The sequence below is a fragment of the Tachypleus tridentatus genome, chromosome 9 (assembly GCF_004210375.1).
Source record: "Tachypleus tridentatus isolate NWPU-2018 chromosome 9, ASM421037v1, whole genome shotgun sequence".
In the NCBI taxonomy this organism is placed as follows: domain Eukaryota; kingdom Metazoa; phylum Arthropoda; class Merostomata; order Xiphosura; family Limulidae; genus Tachypleus; species Tachypleus tridentatus.
In genome coordinates this window covers 32,524,792-32,545,015 of record NC_134833.1, presented here as the reverse complement: position 1 = coordinate 32,545,015, position 20,224 = coordinate 32,524,792, and the positions used below count along the sequence as shown (strand labels likewise).

The following is a 20,224-nucleotide window of genomic DNA, read 5'->3' as shown; positions in this document are numbered from 1 at the left end:
TTTAGCGTTTTTAATAATGTTGCATTGTCTTTTGGTTGTAACTTTTAGTAGTACGTAAAGTTTTTGCAACAAATAGAGCAAAATAAAATATAAGTTAAACATATCGCACCGAAGATGATCGTTCAAAATATTAGAAAAATATGATTTTTTTTAAATGTTTTTTACATGATATTCTACAAAGACCTAGAAACTGAAATTTTAATTTCTTACTAGTCTGGCATCTTCAGAACAAAATCATAAATCTTAAGACCCTGAGCAACACACACAGTAAAACTTAACATATAAATCATTTTTTGAGCCTCCTTTTTATATTTTGGCATTCTCTACATTTCAGGTGTTAATGATAAAGAATTACATTAAATTTCCCGATAAAAGAATTTTCATGTCATTTCATTTTTGTCGTTAGGAAAGTACACATATATATGTATCTTAGTTGCGTGTGTGTTTTCTTATAGCAAAGCCAGAATGGGGCATCTGCTGTGTCTTCCAATGGAAATCGAATCCCTGGTTTGAGTGTTGTGAATCCGACGACTTATCGCTGTCCTCCCAAGGGACATTTTATCGCATAAGAGAAATAAGGAATATTAATATCTAGTAATAGTTCATTCAACTGGTTCCCTGCTGGGACAGCGGTATTTGAATTTACAATACTAAAATCAGGGATTCAATTCCCCTCGGTGGACACAGTACATAGTCCTTTGTGGCTTTGCCATAAGAAACACACACACACACACACACACACACAATTTTCTCAAGAATTAGTTGTGTAGGTTAACCCTTGGGGGCTTAATGCGAAATTAAACAAAACAAACAAGTTCCAAATAGAAGCTTACTTTAACTTTGATTAACTTTTGTCCACCGGTTTAATAAGTTTCAATACTGACCTTTGGTTCATTGAGTTTATAAATAATTTTATAATACTGAACATTTTCCTTTTTAATCTACCATATACAAGATATCAGCCATGGTTGTCGAAAAGCTAAAGTATTTATGTCTTGAAGATAAAATTCATACAATGTCAGCTATGGTTGTCAAAAAGACAAAATACATAAAGTATAAGCTATGATTATAGTATAGTTTGCTTGAATGAAGAGGTAAAAGAAATTCTGTCAGAGTATAATAATAAAAAATAATAGATATCTTAATTACAGTGTGGCATTATGGGAAATTCTGACAGAATAGACACACTACGTACGGTTTGTCAGAACTAACATTATGACAGAATAGATATATTACGTATAGTTTACCAGAGTGTAAATAAACATACCTACACATCTTACCTGAAAGTGATTTTCCTAACAGTATTTGCATACCACTTTTCCCGAAGGAGTTCCTTTGCCTGAACATTAAAGCGGTTCTAAGAATTTGTTTTAAAATGATATAGTTTCAGGAAACAGGAGTAATCAGTTGAAAACGTTATTTAAACTTGACAGCCTTACAGTTTATAGTACCGTTTCAAGGCGTAAAATTTTTAAGTGATAATAATAAACGTAACGAGGAAACGAAAAAAGGTACAAACAAGTGCATAGTTTAAAAATATCCCACTTCAACGAAAAACACGAGTGGTAGCGCCTGTAGCGCACTTTACGTGTTAGAAGTAAGGTTTGTTTATTTTGAATTTCGTACAAACCTACACGAGAGCCATCTGTTCCTTATTTAGCAGTGTAAGACTAGAGAGAAGGCAGCTAGATATCGCCACCCACCGCCAACTCTTATACTACTCTTTTCCAACAAATAATAGGATTGATCGCACATTATAACGCACCCATGGCTGTGAAGGGCGAACATGGTTGGTGGGACGGGGATTTGACCTCGCGATCCTAAGACTAGGGGTCGAGTGCTTTCATCCACCTGGCTATGCCGGGCCTAGATTTGTTTAACCCACTAGTACGTACAGAAATCACATATCCAATTTGTGTATATATAATATTTGTAATTTCGAGGACCGTTGTAAATATAAATAGTATATACTACGTAAAGTTATGTAACTCAGATAATTTCCCCGCGAACCTTGAAGTATCTACTTGAAATCTAAATAAAAATTTTTATCACGCCACCTCTTGGCAAGTATACAACATTGAGGGTTTAAGCAGGCCAATTGTAGAAGCGTAAATGTTGAATGGGTTGAGTACGTTGTATATCTTCTTTTTTTTTTAAGCATTTAATACATTTTGCTTTTTACGCCTAACAACCAGACACATGGTTGATCTCTCGTTTCGCCTCAAGGGCAGAAAACGTGCTGCAACCATACTATGTCGTTGTTTTCTTGGTTGTTGTTATCAGCACGCTCACTGCATGGCGAGTTCAGGAGGGGAGGGGGAGAAAGTTATAGAAGGATAAGAGTTTTTATATGAAACCAGAGGCCTAAGAACCTGTTTAAGGGGAAGCTAGCTATGGCAAAGGAACCATGAAATAACACCCGCCCGTGAGTAGAGTTGGCGCTTAGTTTCTGACAGCACCATCATGTGGCGTGTGTGTCTTTCTGAAATAGTGAGTGTATTAAAAATAAAAGAAAGAAAGAAAAGACATTAGTTAGTCCCTCGTTAGGGATACACATGATGTGTGTATAAATATTATACATAGGTTATGATTACATAAAAGCTATTACGGTTGGTGTGTATGTGTTGAATGGGTTGAGTGCGTTGTATTTTTTTTTTTTTTCCACGCGTACTCTTCTGTCTCTTGATTTTGTCAATTCGACTATACGGCCTCCATGTAAAAGAACAAGAGACTGCATTGATAGCTTGTGAATTATTATTATTTTTATGTCTTTCTGCTATCAGAAGGAGCGAACTACACCGTACAAACCAGCCGCTGTATTTTTAGCCATCGTTGTTGTCAAGAGATCAAAGGGTTAGCCGGGAAAGGAGGGGTGGGGAGGTTCGTGAAGTTACTTTTCTACAGGTGACATATTCATTATCTACAAGCACTTTGAAGCAGCACTTCCAAAGCATTCAAATTTGTATGTAGACAAAGAGATCGTACTCAACAGAGAACAACTGAATAAACGTTTAGTGCCATCACCAAAATGCTGAAAATTAATAAGTTTCTTTAATTAATGCACATGACACTAGAGGGAACCACAAACCTCTTGATCACGGGGATCATTATGTGTGAATTTTCTCTCCGAAATTTTTGCAGTTTCTAGATAAACATTCTAGTTTCCTTTTGGTAGGTTTAAAACATTTACTAATAATACAAAAACATAAATAGATATAAAGTTATCAGCCTATAACATTAACGTGAGGATTGTTTACTAAATGGGGAAATAAAGATCTGTTAATATTGTTTCTTCTTTTCGGCGTCGCTATCCGCAACTTTCGAATATTATAATACGCAAAACTTCAGGACACTTTGAATCACACAAAGCTCTGCAAAAAGTCCGCCGTACAGCGGAGAAAACAGTAGTGTAATACAAAGAAAAATACATGGGGATAGCTTCTATAGAAGCTCAGTTTGTTTCTACCTTGTTCTACCTGGTCTTACACTGCTAAATTAGGGACGGCGACCACAGATAGCCCTCGAGTAGCTTTGTGCGAATTCCAAAATCAAACAAAACCTTGTTCTATTTATGTTCTTGTTTTTGCTACATACAATTTCTTCTAGTTTCTTTATCAATATTTTTCTACTCGCTATTTTCTCAATGTTTTTATAATAACAAAGGTATATGTTAGACTGATATGCAGAGTTAAGCTGTTCGATTTTTTCCTTCCTTTCTTTTTTACATCAAATTTAGGCACTATGATACTACGTGAAAAGCCAGAAGTCGTACATATCATTTAAATTAATTCCTATTTGACCTGGCATGGCCAGTTGGATTAGGCACTCGAGTCGTAATCTGAGGGTCGCGGGTTCGAGCCCCATCACACCAAACATACTCGCCATTTCAGCCATCGGGTCGTTATAATGTGACGGTCAATCCCACTATTCGTTGGTAACGGTAGCCCAAGAGTTGGCGGTGGGTGGTGATGACTAGCTGCCTTCCCTCTACTCTTACACTGCTAAATTAGGGACGGCTAGCGCAGATAGCCCTCGAGTAGCTTTGCGCGAAATTCAAAGCAAACCAAACTAATTCTTGTTTAAGTGATACTAGCAAAGTTTTAATTTTAACTTGAAAATCGCCCGACTAGCATACGCACGTGCATTTTTAAAAAAAGGTGCGTGTTATGCATTATCAAAGTTTGTCGTCATTTAATTTAATTTTTAATGCATGAAACTCTATTCGTTTATTCATCAAACAAGTTATTATTCTCGTGTTGGTAAACAAATATACTACTACATAGATTCGAGGTAATCTCGTTTATTATCGCGGAAAACGGGAACATGTACGTGGTTAGGAAGAAGAGGCACTCGAATGTTTTTAACAGTAGCCAGGTAGGTTGTAGGTGTAAGTCATTTGGTTTCCATGAGCTTCGGTCAGAGTTGGTGTGTGTATATAAAAACCGTCGTGTGTCACAGAAAAACTAATTAACATGTAGATATCTCGCAGTCCTTGTGATAAACATTGCCGTACAAGTTAGTTTTTTTTTTTTTTTTTTTCTGTGTTACGATAATGAATGTTGCTCAGTTTGTGTATCATTCCTCTGACTTTCCAGTGATGTGTGATGCACTACGTTTATGTAATTTTGTCTGTTCTTCGATTAACATTGTTTGGCATACTGGCTTTCTATTTATCCTGCGACGAACGTTAGGCTAGGAGATAATCCCTGCTTGTTCTACAATAAACATTATTCTACACGTGTGTTTTCTTTTCATTCTCTTCTAGTATATCCTGTGATGAAAAGACAGAATCTCTGTATATTCTACAACAAACGTATTTAAATGTAGGTCTCTCTCTCTCTTTCTCTGCTTGTTTGTTTGTTTGATTTTAATTTCGCGCAAAGCTACACCAGGGTTATCTGCGCTAGCCGTCTCTAATTTAGCAGTGTAAGACTAGAGGTAGAGCAGCTAGTCATCACGACCCACCGCCAACTTTTGGGCTACTCTTTTACCAACGAATAGTGGGATTGACCGAACATTATAACGCCTCCATGGCTGAAAGAGCGAGCTTGTCTGATCTCGCTTTCACGTTTCAAACATTGACGGTTATGTTATATTTTGTTATTTACATATATCCATACGAACATATGCAAAACGGAATTTTTAAATTTTAAACATTGATGGGTAAATAACCCATGTTTTCATAAACAGAGTAACACTTTTTTTTTCTTCTACAGCTTCCCAATAGTTTAAAAACATTTCTATAGCTAAAAACAATATTAAAATATGAATTGTTTGTGAATTTAGTACCATCGTTTTTCGTCGAACAATGTAAAAATATTTTATTTAAATTATAATACTTACTGGGTCAAGAGTTCACCGGTCAATGGTTAGCTTGTCGGACTCTTGAGCCGCAGGTCAGTAGTTCGTGTCCTGTTACCACCTATAAAAACGAACTCCACAAGTTTGAGATTGTGTTCTAACAGTGACTGTCAAGAGCTGGCGGCGGGTGCTGCCGTCTAGCTGCTTTCCCTCCGGTCTATCTATTCAATATCATGCATGACTGGAGCAAATGCACTTCGTGTAGTTTTGTACAAAAGCCAACAAAGGGGGCAAAAGCAACATTTACAAGTTTTATTGTCTTTATTAGGCGGGATAATTTATTTGTTTAAATTCAAGAAAACTTAAAAATGAAACTTAGAAAATCCGAGGCTTATTTTCCCAGTCGTGAAAGTTTTACTGTATAAGAAGAAACTATAAATACATACTATACTCATGTTCTAGAGAATGTAGAGTCCGTAAGAACTGAACACGCATATTTGTAATTATAAATAAATTTTTGATTTACTATAAAATAAATGTGAAACCCAGTCCTTCTCATTCGGAGAGTTCTACTGTTCATCAGTAGCCTTGGTCAAGGGCAAATCAATAGAACAAAACTAAGCTTCCTATAGAATACGTCAGGAGCATTAATATTGAATGTCATTGTACTTTCTATTGAAATTTAAGGTTGCTGTCTGAGTAATAGCAGTTTCAAAATGCGATACTATAAGTTTTAGCTTTATTGAACAGTTATGGTGTTTAATTTTACGTATACTCGTCTCCATACAATCTGCTTTCAGCTAGTCTGTATCTAAGCATGTCTAAAGTGCAGTAAATAACCCGTTAATTGATGTTTACCTTTTCAAGGCAGCTTTAGGACTGCAGAACTGTGTATTAATTTACTTTTAAACATAAGGAGGCTGAAAAGTTAGCCAACAAAGAGTTTGTTTGTTTTTTGAATCTCGTGCAAAACTACACGAGGACTATTTGCGCTAGCCATCCTAAATTTAGCATTGTAGACTAGAGAGAAGGCAGCTAGTCATCACCACCCACCGCCAACTGTTGGGCTACTCGTTTACCAACGAATAGTGAGATTGATCGAAACATTACAACGCCCCCACGGCTGAAAGAGCGAACATGTTTGGTGTGACGGGGATTCGAACCCGCGACTCTCAGATTACGAGTCGAACGCCTTAACCAACCTGGCCATGTCGGGCCCAACAAAGAGTAAGAGAAAATGTATGGTTCGAGTCTCTAACTTTGAGATGTTTTATTCTGCTTGGGGTTCTCTGTTTTAGTTCTATACCGGTTTTAATCGGTTGTTTTTCGTTTTTATACAAAAAATAACTCCTATACTGGTTTAACCAAATTAAACCCTCAGATCTGGCTCTAATTTCAACTTGATCTTCATGTCTCAGTACCCCTTAAAACCTGAAACAGAACAGTGGTGTAAGAAATAGTTGCCAAATGGTGAGGTGCTCAATCTAGGGAGCCTGGGGACATGCCCCCCCCCATAGAAAATTAATATTATAATACAACCTGAAGTTACTATATGAGTTAAGTATGTAAACGTGAAGGTACTACAGCACCCCCGGTTACTGGCTGTAGTAGTAGCAGTACAAGTATATTTTTATTGTAAAGGGTATACCCGTCTATTGTTTGTCAAAACCGACTAATATTTATAAAAGAGGACAACACTGTTTGGTCAATGTAAACGTGAAACGTTACACACATTTAAAGCAAATCTTTTTGTCCCTACCCTAGTTTATTTGCAGTTTAAGAAAGTACTCTTGTAGGTAAACGTTATAAGACTTATGAAAATAAATTAATAGTGATTTTTCACCCGACACTATGGGAGAAGGACATCATGATCCTATGTGTAATAAAAGTTTTAGGCTAGTGTTGTTACATCTGCAGCTTAAAATTAATGAAATATCATGTGTAATTATATATGTGTGATACTTTAGCTGTTACTTTGCTTCTTTATATTTAAATGAAGGTCTAATTCAATCTGCTTTATATGTCTGTTTTTCTTCTTCTTTTTTGCATGCTGTATTTACGTTTCTTCCATTGTTTGTCTGACTGAATAAAGTATTTGTTTCACTAAGGTTACAGCGGGAGAATGTACGGAGAACATCACGGCGCCCCCTGCCGTCAACCAGGTATGTTTTATGTTTACGATATCTCAGTACTTCAGGATAGTATTCAGGTTAAACATTATTTCTTATTTCCCGTAAGAAACATTCAGTTGTTACTGTTTAGGCCTCGTAGAGATAATTGTGTTTTTTGTTTTTAAATAATAGCGACCTAGTTCTGCCCTCTTACCTCGCTACAGGAGCTAATTTGTTGTTTGACTGGAAAGTTTTTTTCTTTTTTTTGCATGCCCTCAATCCGGAATTTGTAGTAAACCTCTGCCCCATTTGCAAACCACATGCCCGATATATAAATAAATATATATAATATCCTTTTATTTCTTTTTTTGAAGGATGCTAAAGGATTAATGCAATAAAATATACGTCGTTATTAAGACAGTTATAAACAATAGTTAGATTAAAAAACATTTTCCGTAAGTACACACGCACACGTATAATACATTCTGATAAAGTTAAGTAAACAAACTGACAAGGAAGGATTGCGTTAAAAACAGCAAATTCAAACCTCTGAATAATTATATTAGTTTGTTATAATTTAAAAAAAAAACAAGCCAAAACAAAAATAAATTAAACAAAAAACGCTGCACTAATTGAGAAAACTAAGAATAAGTAGCTTATTTTTTATTCTTTTTTCAATTAATTTTCTCTTCTTCTTTACTTTGGAGACCAGTCACCTTCCCACAACTGTCTGCAGGCAGTGAAGGGTGATATAGATGTGGAATGTTGTAGCCTTAGGCACCCACATCTCGCTCTCCTAATTTCTATTTCTGTATATATTGCTACTCTTTTATTTCTTACGTGAGACTGGTGAATGGAGGTTAGGACTGGTAGACGGTGTATTCCTACCGCAATGTGGGTCCTACTTCTTCAGTAACCTCCATAACCTAGGGTACATTTTATAATCCTATATTATAGTTTGAACTTTGGAATATTATATATTTAATGTTTTCCTAGGATGTACCAGTTACAAAACATATTTACATGTGTAACTTTCAGCAAGCGACCTTTAAGAATTGTTATTATTGGTTTTAATACGTTTAAGTTTATATTTCTATGTGTTTAAACAAATGACACAGTCATTGCTTTTTGGTCAAGTAAAAGCACTTTACAAGAAAATTTGTAATGCCCACTCAAAATCTTGAACTTATAAACAATTTTCGTAGAAATTTCGATATACACAATACCTTATTAAGAAGAGCAACCGCAAACAGGAAAAAACAAACGCAACGCTATGTTTAAGATAAAGTTAGTGTTAGTTAAAGTGTTTTAAAAGTGAGATTGTTTGTTTAGGAATTTCGCGCAAAGCTACACGAGGGCTATCTGCGCTATCCGTCCCTAATTTAGCAGTGTAAGACTAGAGGGAAGGCAGCTAGTCATCACCACCCACCGCCAACTCTTGAGCTACTCTTTTACCAACGAATAGTGGGATTGACCGTCACATTATAACGTCTCCACGGCTGAAAGGGTAAGCATGTTTGGTGAGACGGGGATTCGAACCCGCGACCCTCAGATTACGAGTCGAACGCCTTAACCCACCTGGCCATGCCGGGCCCAAAGGTGAAATTTATATCTTTAACTGTTCATGTTATTTGTCGTCTTGCTCAGTATTAGTCCTATAGCTTAACAGTTAATGCTACTTGTTGTCGTGTACTATGTTCGGTATATATTAACTGTTTTATATTATTTATTATTGGATACTGTAGTAGGTATATGCTAACAATTACTGTTTTTGGTTGATGTGCATTATATTAGGTATATGCTAACAGTTAATATTACTTGTTGATGTGTTAATATTGATATTAGCTATGTATTAAAAATTACTGTTATTTGTTGATGGGTATTATATGAACTATATATTAAAAATTAATGTATTTTCTTGGACTGTACACTACTACCTATATAATAAGAGTTAACCTGTTTGGTTGACATGAATTATGTTCATTGTACATTAGTGGGTGGGCATTTATTAACGTCTCCTACCATTAAAGTTAAGAGAGCTCGACTTTGTTTGCGTAGTGAGTGAACCACTTTCATTAATTTAAGCGAAGTGTGATTTCACACTCAAGATCTGGTTTCGTTTATTCAGGAACATATATTCTTAAACATACACACACATATATACATGTGTGTACACATCTATATAATAGTCGAAGAACCGATCTTTTAGTGCGTGTTTAAACATAGTCTGTGTTCTATTTCATTAGGAAAGATTATAATTTCATTTGTAAAAACACGTGTGATTTTTCGTTTGGTTTTGACCAGTGAAGTTGAGTATAGGAAGTAATCTGACTGTAACACTCAGAATGAGTGTGTGGTTTATACAAGTCTTGACATATTTGGTTGCTTTAGTACGACACTCAGTTATACTGTAACATTTGTTTAGTTTTTATCTTAAGAAACCTAAAGTATATACACAGGAACTGGTGTTCATATACACGTTCATTATTATGTCTAACAATTGATTTCTAATTTTCAGTTTTTTTTTAAATGTGCTGTTGTTTTTACTTAAGCACAAAGCTACACAGTGGGCTATCTGTGCTCTGCCCACCACGGGTATTGAAACCCGGTTTTTAGCATTGTAAGTCCGCAGACGTACCGCTGAGCCACTGGGGGGCTTTAATATGCTACATATTGTAAAGATAAGACATTACAGATATTACATGAACCCATAAACTATTTAGATTGCAAAAAAAACAAAAACAAAACTAAAAACAAATAAGCCTAAAACCTAAACATTATACAGTTTAGTCGTTTTGATACAAAACCAAAATACAAATAGGTTTCGCCTGTGGATACGAATAACGAAACACAACGATATTAAATTATTTTGTTTCTTCGCTTCTTTATTAATTTCTTTGACAGGTTTCGTGACTTCAAAGATCACTCTTCAGAATATAAGTGTACTGAGGAGCTTTAACAAACCATTCAAGTACAGTTTCTCAATTAAACACAAATGAAATTAATTTTAACTAAGTATATTTTCCAACTTTGCAAATACATAATGCACTCCTTGTGTAAATTAAGTGTACTAAAAAAAAAGGGGGCTCGAAATTTAATGAAATTAAAGTTTATTTTGTAGTTTCCTTTTTAAATTAAAATGTCATTCCGATTATATTTTCTCTTGTTATTAGAGAAACGCAGTTTAATCCGTAATCTCTCATAATTTAATATATCTCACTTTATTTTCCTTTTTGTAATTCTTAGTAGTAATTTTTACGGTTTCACAGTTTCATCCGCCTTTGCCTAGCCACTAGTTTCTTCTTACATCTATGCATTTAAAATGACACCAAAATATTTAGGGAATTTTTTTGCAAAATAATATTTTATTATTAGATTACTGATTCTAAAAGAGAAAACATAAAAATATGGTGTTTTTTTTTCGAATTTAAAATTTTGCTGGTATGTAGTGGGCTTTCTTTTTTCGGGATATCTAACTTGGAATTTATATAAATCTATTTTTAATCTGAAATTATCTAATTCACCATAATTTACACATTCTAAAAGATATAGTAAGATTTTATAATTGCAATTAAATGAGTTATTAATGGAAAATAAAAGATCTTTATTGTTGTTTTCATAGTTTTCATGTAACCTAAATTACATAAAACACAATTATTTCTTTTACACCTGAAGATAGCTACCTTAGAAAAATATCTTTCTTTAGGTTTCTTCAATATTCTAAACAAATTTTAGGTTGCCTTCTCGATAAAATAATTTTATTATTTTTGAATACATTTTTTCAGTTTTATAATCTATTTATTTTAATGGTGTATCGACAAATGAAATATCGATATGTATATTTGAATAACGAGTCACAACAAAAGCTATAATTTTCTCATTGGGTTCACTAATCCCTCTTTTTAAATGTTTTTATTAAAAACGTTATTCTTGGCAACTTCAAGACCTCTTAACATAACCTCTTCTGGATAGTGATACTGAACTCAGAGTTTCTGTTTTACTTCAAAGAAACTATTAACTCACGTTTCTCCATTGGCAACCAAACGATCCAATCTAACTGTATGATTTATAGGAAATATTTAATTTTATATGTTTGGGATGATAACTGAAAATATCTATATATTGATGATAGTTCTTGGATTTAGAAAAATTATCTGTGAAACATTCGCCAGCACATCTAAGTCATGAATCTTAGAGCTTGTACGTTTTTAAACTGTATGAGGATAAGTCATGAATCTTAGAGCTTGCACGTTTTTAAACTGTATGAGGACAAGTCATGAATCTTAGAAACTTGTACGTTTTCAAACTGTATGAGGATAAGTTATGAATCTTGGAGCTTGCATGTCTTTAAGCTGTGTGAGGATAAGTCATGAATCTTAGAGCTTGCACGTCTTTAAGCTGTATGAGGAATACTGAATGACAAATCAGCACTGTGATGATTAGTAGAGTAACACTGAATGACAAATTCGCGACTTTAATAACATTAATATTTGTTCCATAAGTATGCTTAGATCTCCCCCAAAAAAAAAAGTGGCAGAGCGGAATGTCTGAGGACTTACACCGCTAGAAACTGGATTTCGATACCTGAGGGGGACAGAGTATAGATAACTCAATGTGCAGTTTTGTGCTTATTTCCAAACAAACCAAACAATAAACTGTGCTTAAATTAGAACATTACATATCATTTTCGCGCAGGTCGCGAGCACACTTACGATCAAACAAAGGAGCCGCGCATTTTTGTGTGTGTGTGTGTGTGCATTTAAATATCACAGTGACCAGTGAAAGAAACTCGTTTCTGTGTTAACTCGTTACTTTCTTCTTAACACACAGCCCGAATTACATTGGATTCATAATAATAGATAACCCTGTGTTGCTATTGTCATTACTAAATTGGACGCATTTCGCTTTGAAGTGAAAAGATTTACAATTATGTCTGTTTTTTATTCAGAGAACAAGCTATGAAAATTGTACAAATTATTTTGCAAATTGCTACAACAAGACGTTTTATTTAAAGAAAATAATTTATTGCTTGGATGTTATTAATAACTGTTTTTGAATGTGTCTCTTCTGAATAAAACTTTCGTAAAATAAACTTGTTCAGTTAGGGCCTAATTTTGGTTGAAAGATCTAAATGAATTTGATTGAATGTAAACGATGTTTACTGCGATAACGTTGCTGTTTCTGTTTTAAACAAATACGAAACAACCCTTAACAAGTAACATTTCTATGTTTAGTTAGAATACTTACACAAAATTTATAATATTAAATTAAGAATAGCGGTATTTTAGGTTGATGAAAGTAGTTTCTAACTGAAACTAAACATGAAGACTTCTTTACACTTGTATCGTGCTCAACAAAAACTATTAATTAAAAGCGCATTTGAAAAGCAAGTAATAGTTGATTTTTCTGAATTTCTTTTTACAACGCTAAAATCAGGGGTTCGATTCCCCTCGGTGGGCTGAGCAGATAGCCCGATGTGGCTTTGCTATAAGAAAAACACACAAAAAACACACTGAATTTCTTTATTACTATCTATTTATTAAGCGCAAAGCTACACGATGGATTATTTGTGCTACAGTTATTGCGGATATCGAAACTCGATTTTTAGAGTTATAAGCCCTCAGGTTGACTACTCTGTCACTGGGGAATTGTCTAGAACAGTAGATACTCATTATGTAGCTTTGTACTTAACAACAATGTGACATTTATCCTTCTATTTTCCTTTTGTAGTTTCCGAACCATTTTCAAAAAGTGTGTGTTTTCTTATGGCAAAGCCACATCGTGCTATTTGCTGAGCCCACCGAGGGGAATCGAACCCCTGATTTTAGCGTTGTAAATCCGTAGACATACCACTGTACTAGCGGGGGATATTTTTAAAAAGTAAAATATGCAGGCCAGACAGGATTTTAACTGGACATAAGCTTTAGCCAATTAAGATACCGTGCTTGCAGAACGTCATGAAACTTGGTGCTCAGTTCATAACTAGTCTACTGAATGGTATATATATCCGTGCTCTCAGATCATTGCTAACCTTCTGGGTCTATTGCATACCATATATCCCCGTTCTCAGTTTATTACTAACCCACTGGGTCTATTGAAGGTTATATATATATATATATCTTTGTTTCTTAGTCCATTGCTAACATACTGAGTTGAATGATATATCCCTGTTCATCACTAAGATAGTTTGAATGTCACACATTTCAGTTCTCACTTTCTTAATGGGCTGTTAGGTCCATTGAATGACACCGCTACAACTCCTGAATGCCTATTTCTCAGTTCTTTCTACATCACTATTCTACTAAATATATTGATTGCCACACATCTTACTTATTATTTAATCGGTTGGTAAGAACGGAGGTTTTTTTCACCAGAACTCTTCTGGTGTCTCAACCAGACATCAAAATGGGATGACTTAAGTAAAGAATGCACCAGAAAGGTACAAAGGCAAACGATCACTCAAATTACCAAAGTATTTTCTTTATATCGTTAACAACTATATATTTACAATTTTATCTTCGTGTCCGAAACCGAAATCAAATATAGAAAAGTACAAGTTTTCTTCCTGAGCACTTTCGTTTTAAAAGCATAACTTGCTCTTCTGACCATCACGTCAAGAAACGTTAACCACACCTCTACCACTCTATTCATTAAGATAACCACACCTCTACCACTCTATTCATTAAGATAACCACACTTCTACCACTCTATTTATTAAGATAACCACACCTCTACCACTCTATTTATTAAGATAACCACACTTCTACCACTCTATTTATTAAGATAACCACACCTCTACCACTCTATTTATTAAGATAACCACACCTCTACCACTCTATTTATTAAGATAACCACACCTCTACCACTCTATTTATTAAGATAACCACACCTCTACCACTCTATTTATTAAGATAACCACACCTCTACCACTCTATTTATTAAGATAACCACACCTCTACCACTCTATTTATTAAGATAGCCACACCTCTACCACTCTATTTATTCTCACAAGTAAATTTAATGTTAAAATGTAATGTGTTTTATTTTTATTTTTAAAGTGTTCAATCGTTTATCCAGAAACAAAACAAACAGATATGTTACCAGCATGTGGATAAAAGTGATAGTTAAAAAGGGAACTAAATGGTTCTCCATTCTTCTACCCTAATCTCATCTTTTTAATCTTTTCTTTTTAAAATGAATACTTGATTATTATAACCTGCAGTTCGTTGAGAAGTCTGATATCTTTCATGGAAGCTATAGCTGCATATGGAGACATCATGGAAAGTTTGAAACTATGTGGTACCGTCATGAAGGATCTGGCATCATGTGATGCCATCATGGAAAGTTTGAAACTGTGTGGTACTATCATGAAGGATCTGACATCATGTGATGCCATTATGGAAAGTTTGAAACTATGTGGTACCGTCATGAAGGATCTGGCATCATGTGATGCCATCATGGAAAGTTTGAAACTGTGTGGTACTATCATGAAGGATCTGACATCATGTGATGCCATTATGGAAAGTTTGAAACTATGTGGTACTGTCATGAAGGATCTGACATCATGTGATGCCATCATGGAAAGTTTGAAACTATGTGGTACTGTCATGAAGGATTTGATATCGTGGAAAATCACATTATGTGGTACTATTGACATGATGTGATACCATCACAGAAGAGCAAGTTAAACTATTGACGAGTTTATAATTCTTAATTAAAGTAAAGTAAACAAAAACCAAGCTAGACAAGATTAGTTATTTACTCTAATTTTTAATTCATTTTTAAAATTAAAATGAAATTTACAAGACCACAGTTTCGTTGAATGCAAAATATTATATTTTTACGTTGTAGTCGTTGCTAGACGTACAAAGTAGTAAAACACAAATGCCTCAATTTGTTAGTAAATTTTCATACATTATTCATTATCTGATAACATTTATAGTCATGATATAGTTCAATGTATTACGTCACTATGCTCATACTTTTGTTTAAAATCAAAGCGTCGGTTGATGTAATTCAAGTTTATAGAGGTTCATATGCTGTAAGAATATATAGGTCAGTGTTATATTTTGTTTTCTATGTCTCGCAAAGATCGACTCCAAAACTTTCTTGTAGGACTTTCTTACAAGGAATCTTATATTACAAACAATCTATTTTGTAAGAATAGTATAAATATATATGTATGTTCTCCCTTGGATAAGGAATAAATGGAAAATTTCTAATTGTTCTGAATAGGATGCCGACAGTCTATTCTGCACCTTTGCGCTAAAACAACAGCAAAATAAATACTTATTTTGGCAATTTCCATAATAAGCCTTGCGATTTTTAAAACAAGATTCGCTCTACAGTAGCGATCATGTATATGTGGTGTTCTGTCCAGAGTGCGAGAAACACCAAAATATTGAGACGAGAGACAAGAAACACTTATTCTCGTTTTCTTGAAGTTTTGCTTTGATCTTTAGAGTCTAGATTCACTATAGTGTGGACATCGAAGCTGCCTGGGATTATACTGATTAATTCATCTGGAAAACCGTTTAGCGATCTCGAGAAAGTCGTTTACATAAATCATCAAGTTTTAAATTGATCAATGTGGATTTTATGTGATTTTCACGCTTTTCTGTGTTTAGAATTTAAAAAAATCAGTTATTGTTAATTTTTTATGTGCAAAGCTAGTCAGTGACCTGTTCACGCACTGTTCATCGTAGGAGATCGAACCCAGGATTCTACATTGTAAGTTCGAAAAGGTACTGCTGACTCACCCCGAAAGACAAGTTTCTAGAAGTTACTAGTCGCTGGGTTTTAGTAAATTTATCGACATCGTAAAGAATAAAAAGAAAAATTAGTTTTGCTGTTAGAAACATTTCATTGTGCTAAAAGTATTGCATCTTCTAGTTCACCAGTAACCATTCACTCAGTTATTATATTTTGTTCTTCGAAACTGGCAGTATTCTTTCTTTGTAATCGTTAATGCTAAGAATTCGGATGATTTCAGCTTTATAGCGCCATCTAATAATTATAAATTGAACAATTAATATTAAAACTCTTATAAATACTAAATGTGTAACTGATTCGTACTAGATAAGAATAATTACTATGGTTTAGACTTTTACAGCTAGAAGTGCTTAACAACCTACATTATTAATGTTTCACTAGATGCCGCTTACTGGTATCTTTATTACAATTAATTACTGCAGGCGTCGTGACTTTTCAGTGTTTACTTACCAAGAAATTAAACCTGACAGTTTCGTCCTGTATACCCTGACCTTTCACTTGGGAAAATAAAGATAGAAATTCGTATCAGTTTTATTTTGTTAATTCAGCATTTTTTAGTTCAATTTTCTTGAAATTCGTGTCTTCTGTAAAAAATGATTATATTTTGGTAGGAATCTTACTTAAGTATGACTCAGTTAAAAAAAAAACAACGACTTCAGACTGTACTAAGAAGAAAAGTTATGACTGTTGCCATAGGATACCCATTTTAAATTAATCTCTGTCCAAATGAAAGTAAAATTACTTCCGATCAATAACGGTAGTATTTCTTTTCATGGTCCAGCATGGCCAGGTGGTTAATGCACTCGGTTCATAATCCGAGTGTCGCGGGTTCGAATCCCAGTCACACCAAACATGCTCGCCCTTTCAGCCGTGGGGGCGTTATAATGTGATGGTCAATCTCACTATTATTTTATAAAAGAATAGCCCAGGAGTTGGCAGTGGGTGTTGATGGCTATCTACCTTCTCTCTAGTCTTATACTGTTAAATTACTGACGGTTAGGGCAGACAGCTCTCGTGTAGCTTTGCGGAATATTCTAAAACTAAACCAGTTTCTTTTCATTGGTTCAGTGGCAAGTCTGCATACTTACTTATAACGCTAAAAACCAGGTTTCGATATTCGCGGTGAGCGCAACACATATAATATCTCATTGTGTAGCTTTACGCGTAAGAACAAATAAACAAACAAATAATATTAGTGATAATTTTGGAATAGATGTTTCAAAATTATTTAGTATCCATTTAGAAACATTTTCCATATCATATATTATAACATATAATATAAACTTTAACAACTCATATCATCGTTCTTCTTTGTACATTTATGGCAAAAGTTAAGAAATCCCTAATTAGATTCACTTTATTACCTCCGTTAGACTTAAATAAATACATAGTACAGTAATGAACAGTATCACATATTATTGTTTCGTTCAGTTACCTACTTATAGTTAAATCTTCACAGTTATGTCAGACCATCACTTTCAGTAGGTAGTTGCGTTAAACCATCATTTTCAGTAGACAGATATGTTAAACCATCACTTTCAGTAGATAGATGTGTTAAACCATCACTTTCAGTAGACACATGTGTTAAACCATTACTTTCAGTAGACACATGTGTTAAACCATTACTTTCAGTAGACACATGTGTTAAACCATTACTTTCAGTAGACACATGTGTTAAACCATTACTTTCAGTAGACACTCGTGGTAAACCATTACTTGCAGTAGGTACTTGTGTTAAACCATCACTTTCAGTAGATAGACGTGTTAAACCATCACTTTCAGTAGACAGATGTGTTAAACCATCACTTTCAGTAGACAGATGTGTTAAACCATCACTTTCAGTAGACAGATGTGTTAAACCATCACTTTCAGTAGACAGATGTGTTAAACCATCACCTTCAGTAGACAGACGTATTAAGCCACCACTTTAAGTTGACAGACGTGTAAAACCATCACTTTCAGTAGACAGACGTATTAAGCCACCACTTTAAGTTGACACATGTGTAAAACCATCACTTTCAGTAGATACTCGTGGTAAACCATCACTTTCAGTAGACAGATGTGTTAAACTATCACTTTCAGTAGATACTCGTGGTAAACCATCACTTTCAGTAGACAGATGTGTTAAACTATCACTTTCAGTAGACAGACGTGTTAAACCATCACTTTCAGTAGATAGACGTGTTAAACCATCACTTTCAGTAGACAGATGTGTTAAACCATCACTTTCAGTAGACAGATGTGTTAAACCATCACTTTCAGTAGACAGATGTGTTAAACCATCACTTTCAGTAGACAGATGTGTTAAACCATCACCTTCAGTAGACAGACGTATTAAGCCACCACTTTAAGTTGACAGACGTGTAAAACCATCACTTTCAGTAGATACTCGTGGTAAACCACCACTTTAAGTTGACACATGTGTAAAACCATCACTTTCAGTAGATACTCGTGGTAAACCATCACTTTCAGTAGACAGATGTGTTAAACTATCACTTTCAGTAGATACTCGTGGTAAACCATCACTTTCAGTAGACAGATGTGTTAAACTATCACTTTCAGTAGATACTCGTGGTAAACCATCACTTTCAGTAGACAGATGTGTTAAACTATCACTTTCAGTAGATACTCGTGGTAAACCATCACTTTCAGTAGACAGATGTGTTAAACTATCACTTTCAGTAGACAGACGTGTTAAACCATCACTTTCAGTAGACAGACGTGTTAAACCATCACTTTCAGTAGACAGACGTGTTAAACCATCACTTTCAGTAGACAGACGTGTTAAACCATCACTTTCAGTAGACAGACGTGTTAAACCATCACTTTCAGTAGACAGACGTGTTAAACCATCACTTTCAGTAGACAGATGTGTAAAACCATCACTTTCAGTAGATACTCGTGTTAAACCATCACTTTCAGTAGATACTCGTGTTAAACCATCACTTTCAGTAGATACTCGTGTTAAACCATCACTTTAAGTTGACACATGTGTAAAACCATCACTTTCAGTATATACTCGTGTTAAACCATCACTTTCAGTAGATACTCGTGGTAAACCATCACTTTCAGTAGATACTCGTGGTAAACCATCACTTTCAGTAGGTTGTTGTGTCAAATCATCACTTTCAGTCGGTAGTTGTGTCAAACCATCACTTTCAGTTGGTAGTTGTGTCAAACCATCACTTTCAGTTGGTAGTTGTGTCAAACCATCACTTGCAGTAGGTAGTTGTGTCAAACCATCACTTGCAGTAGGTAGTTGTGTCAAACCATCACTTGCAGTAGGTAGTTGTGTCAAACCATCACTTGCAGTAGGTAGTTGTGTCAAACCATCACTTTCAGTAGACAGATGTGTAAAACCATCACTTTCAGTAGATACTCGTGGTAAACCATCACTTTCAGTTGGTAGTTGTGTCAAACCATCACTTGCAGTTGGTAGTTGTGTCAAACCATCACTTTCAGTTGGTAGTTGTGTCAAACCATCACTTGCAGTTGGTAGTTGTGTCAAACCATCACTTGCAGTAGGTAGTTGTGTCAAACCATCACTTGCAGTAGGTAGTTGTGTCAAACCATCACTTGCAGTAGGTAGTTGTGTCAAACCATCACTTGCAGTAGGTAGTTGTGTCAAACCATCACTTGCAGTAGGTAGTTGTGTCAAACCATCACTTTCAGTAGGTAGTTGTGTTAAACCATCACTTTCAGTAGACAGACGTGTTAAACCATCACTTTCAGTAGACAGATGTGTAAAACCATCACTTTCAGTAGATACTCGTGGTAAACCATCACTTTCAGTTGGTAGTTGTGTCAAACCATCACTTTCAGTTGGTAGTTGTGTCAAACCATCACTTGCAGTAGGTAGTTGTGTCAAACCATCACTTGCAGTAGGTAGTTGTGTCAAACCATCACTTGCAGTAGGTAGTTGTGTCAAACCATCACTTGCAGTAGGTAGTTGTGTCAAACCATCACTTGCAGTAGGTAGTTGTGTCAAACCATCACTTGCAGTAGGTAGTTGTGTCAAACCATCACTTGCAGTAGGTAGT

At 34.9% G+C, this 20,224-nt stretch overlaps 1 protein-coding gene across 1 annotated transcript in view; it reads left to right on the top strand.

Moving 5' to 3' along the window:
* The window catches only part of LOC143225002 (NGFI-A-binding protein 1-like), a 154,364-nt gene that overhangs the window by 40,940 nt on the left and 93,200 nt on the right, over nt 1-20,224 (top strand). Inside the window, 1 exon segment of the mRNA XM_076453611.1 lies at nt 7,410-7,463. Within this exon segment, the coding sequence (XP_076309726.1) occupies nt 7,410-7,463 (54 nt within the window).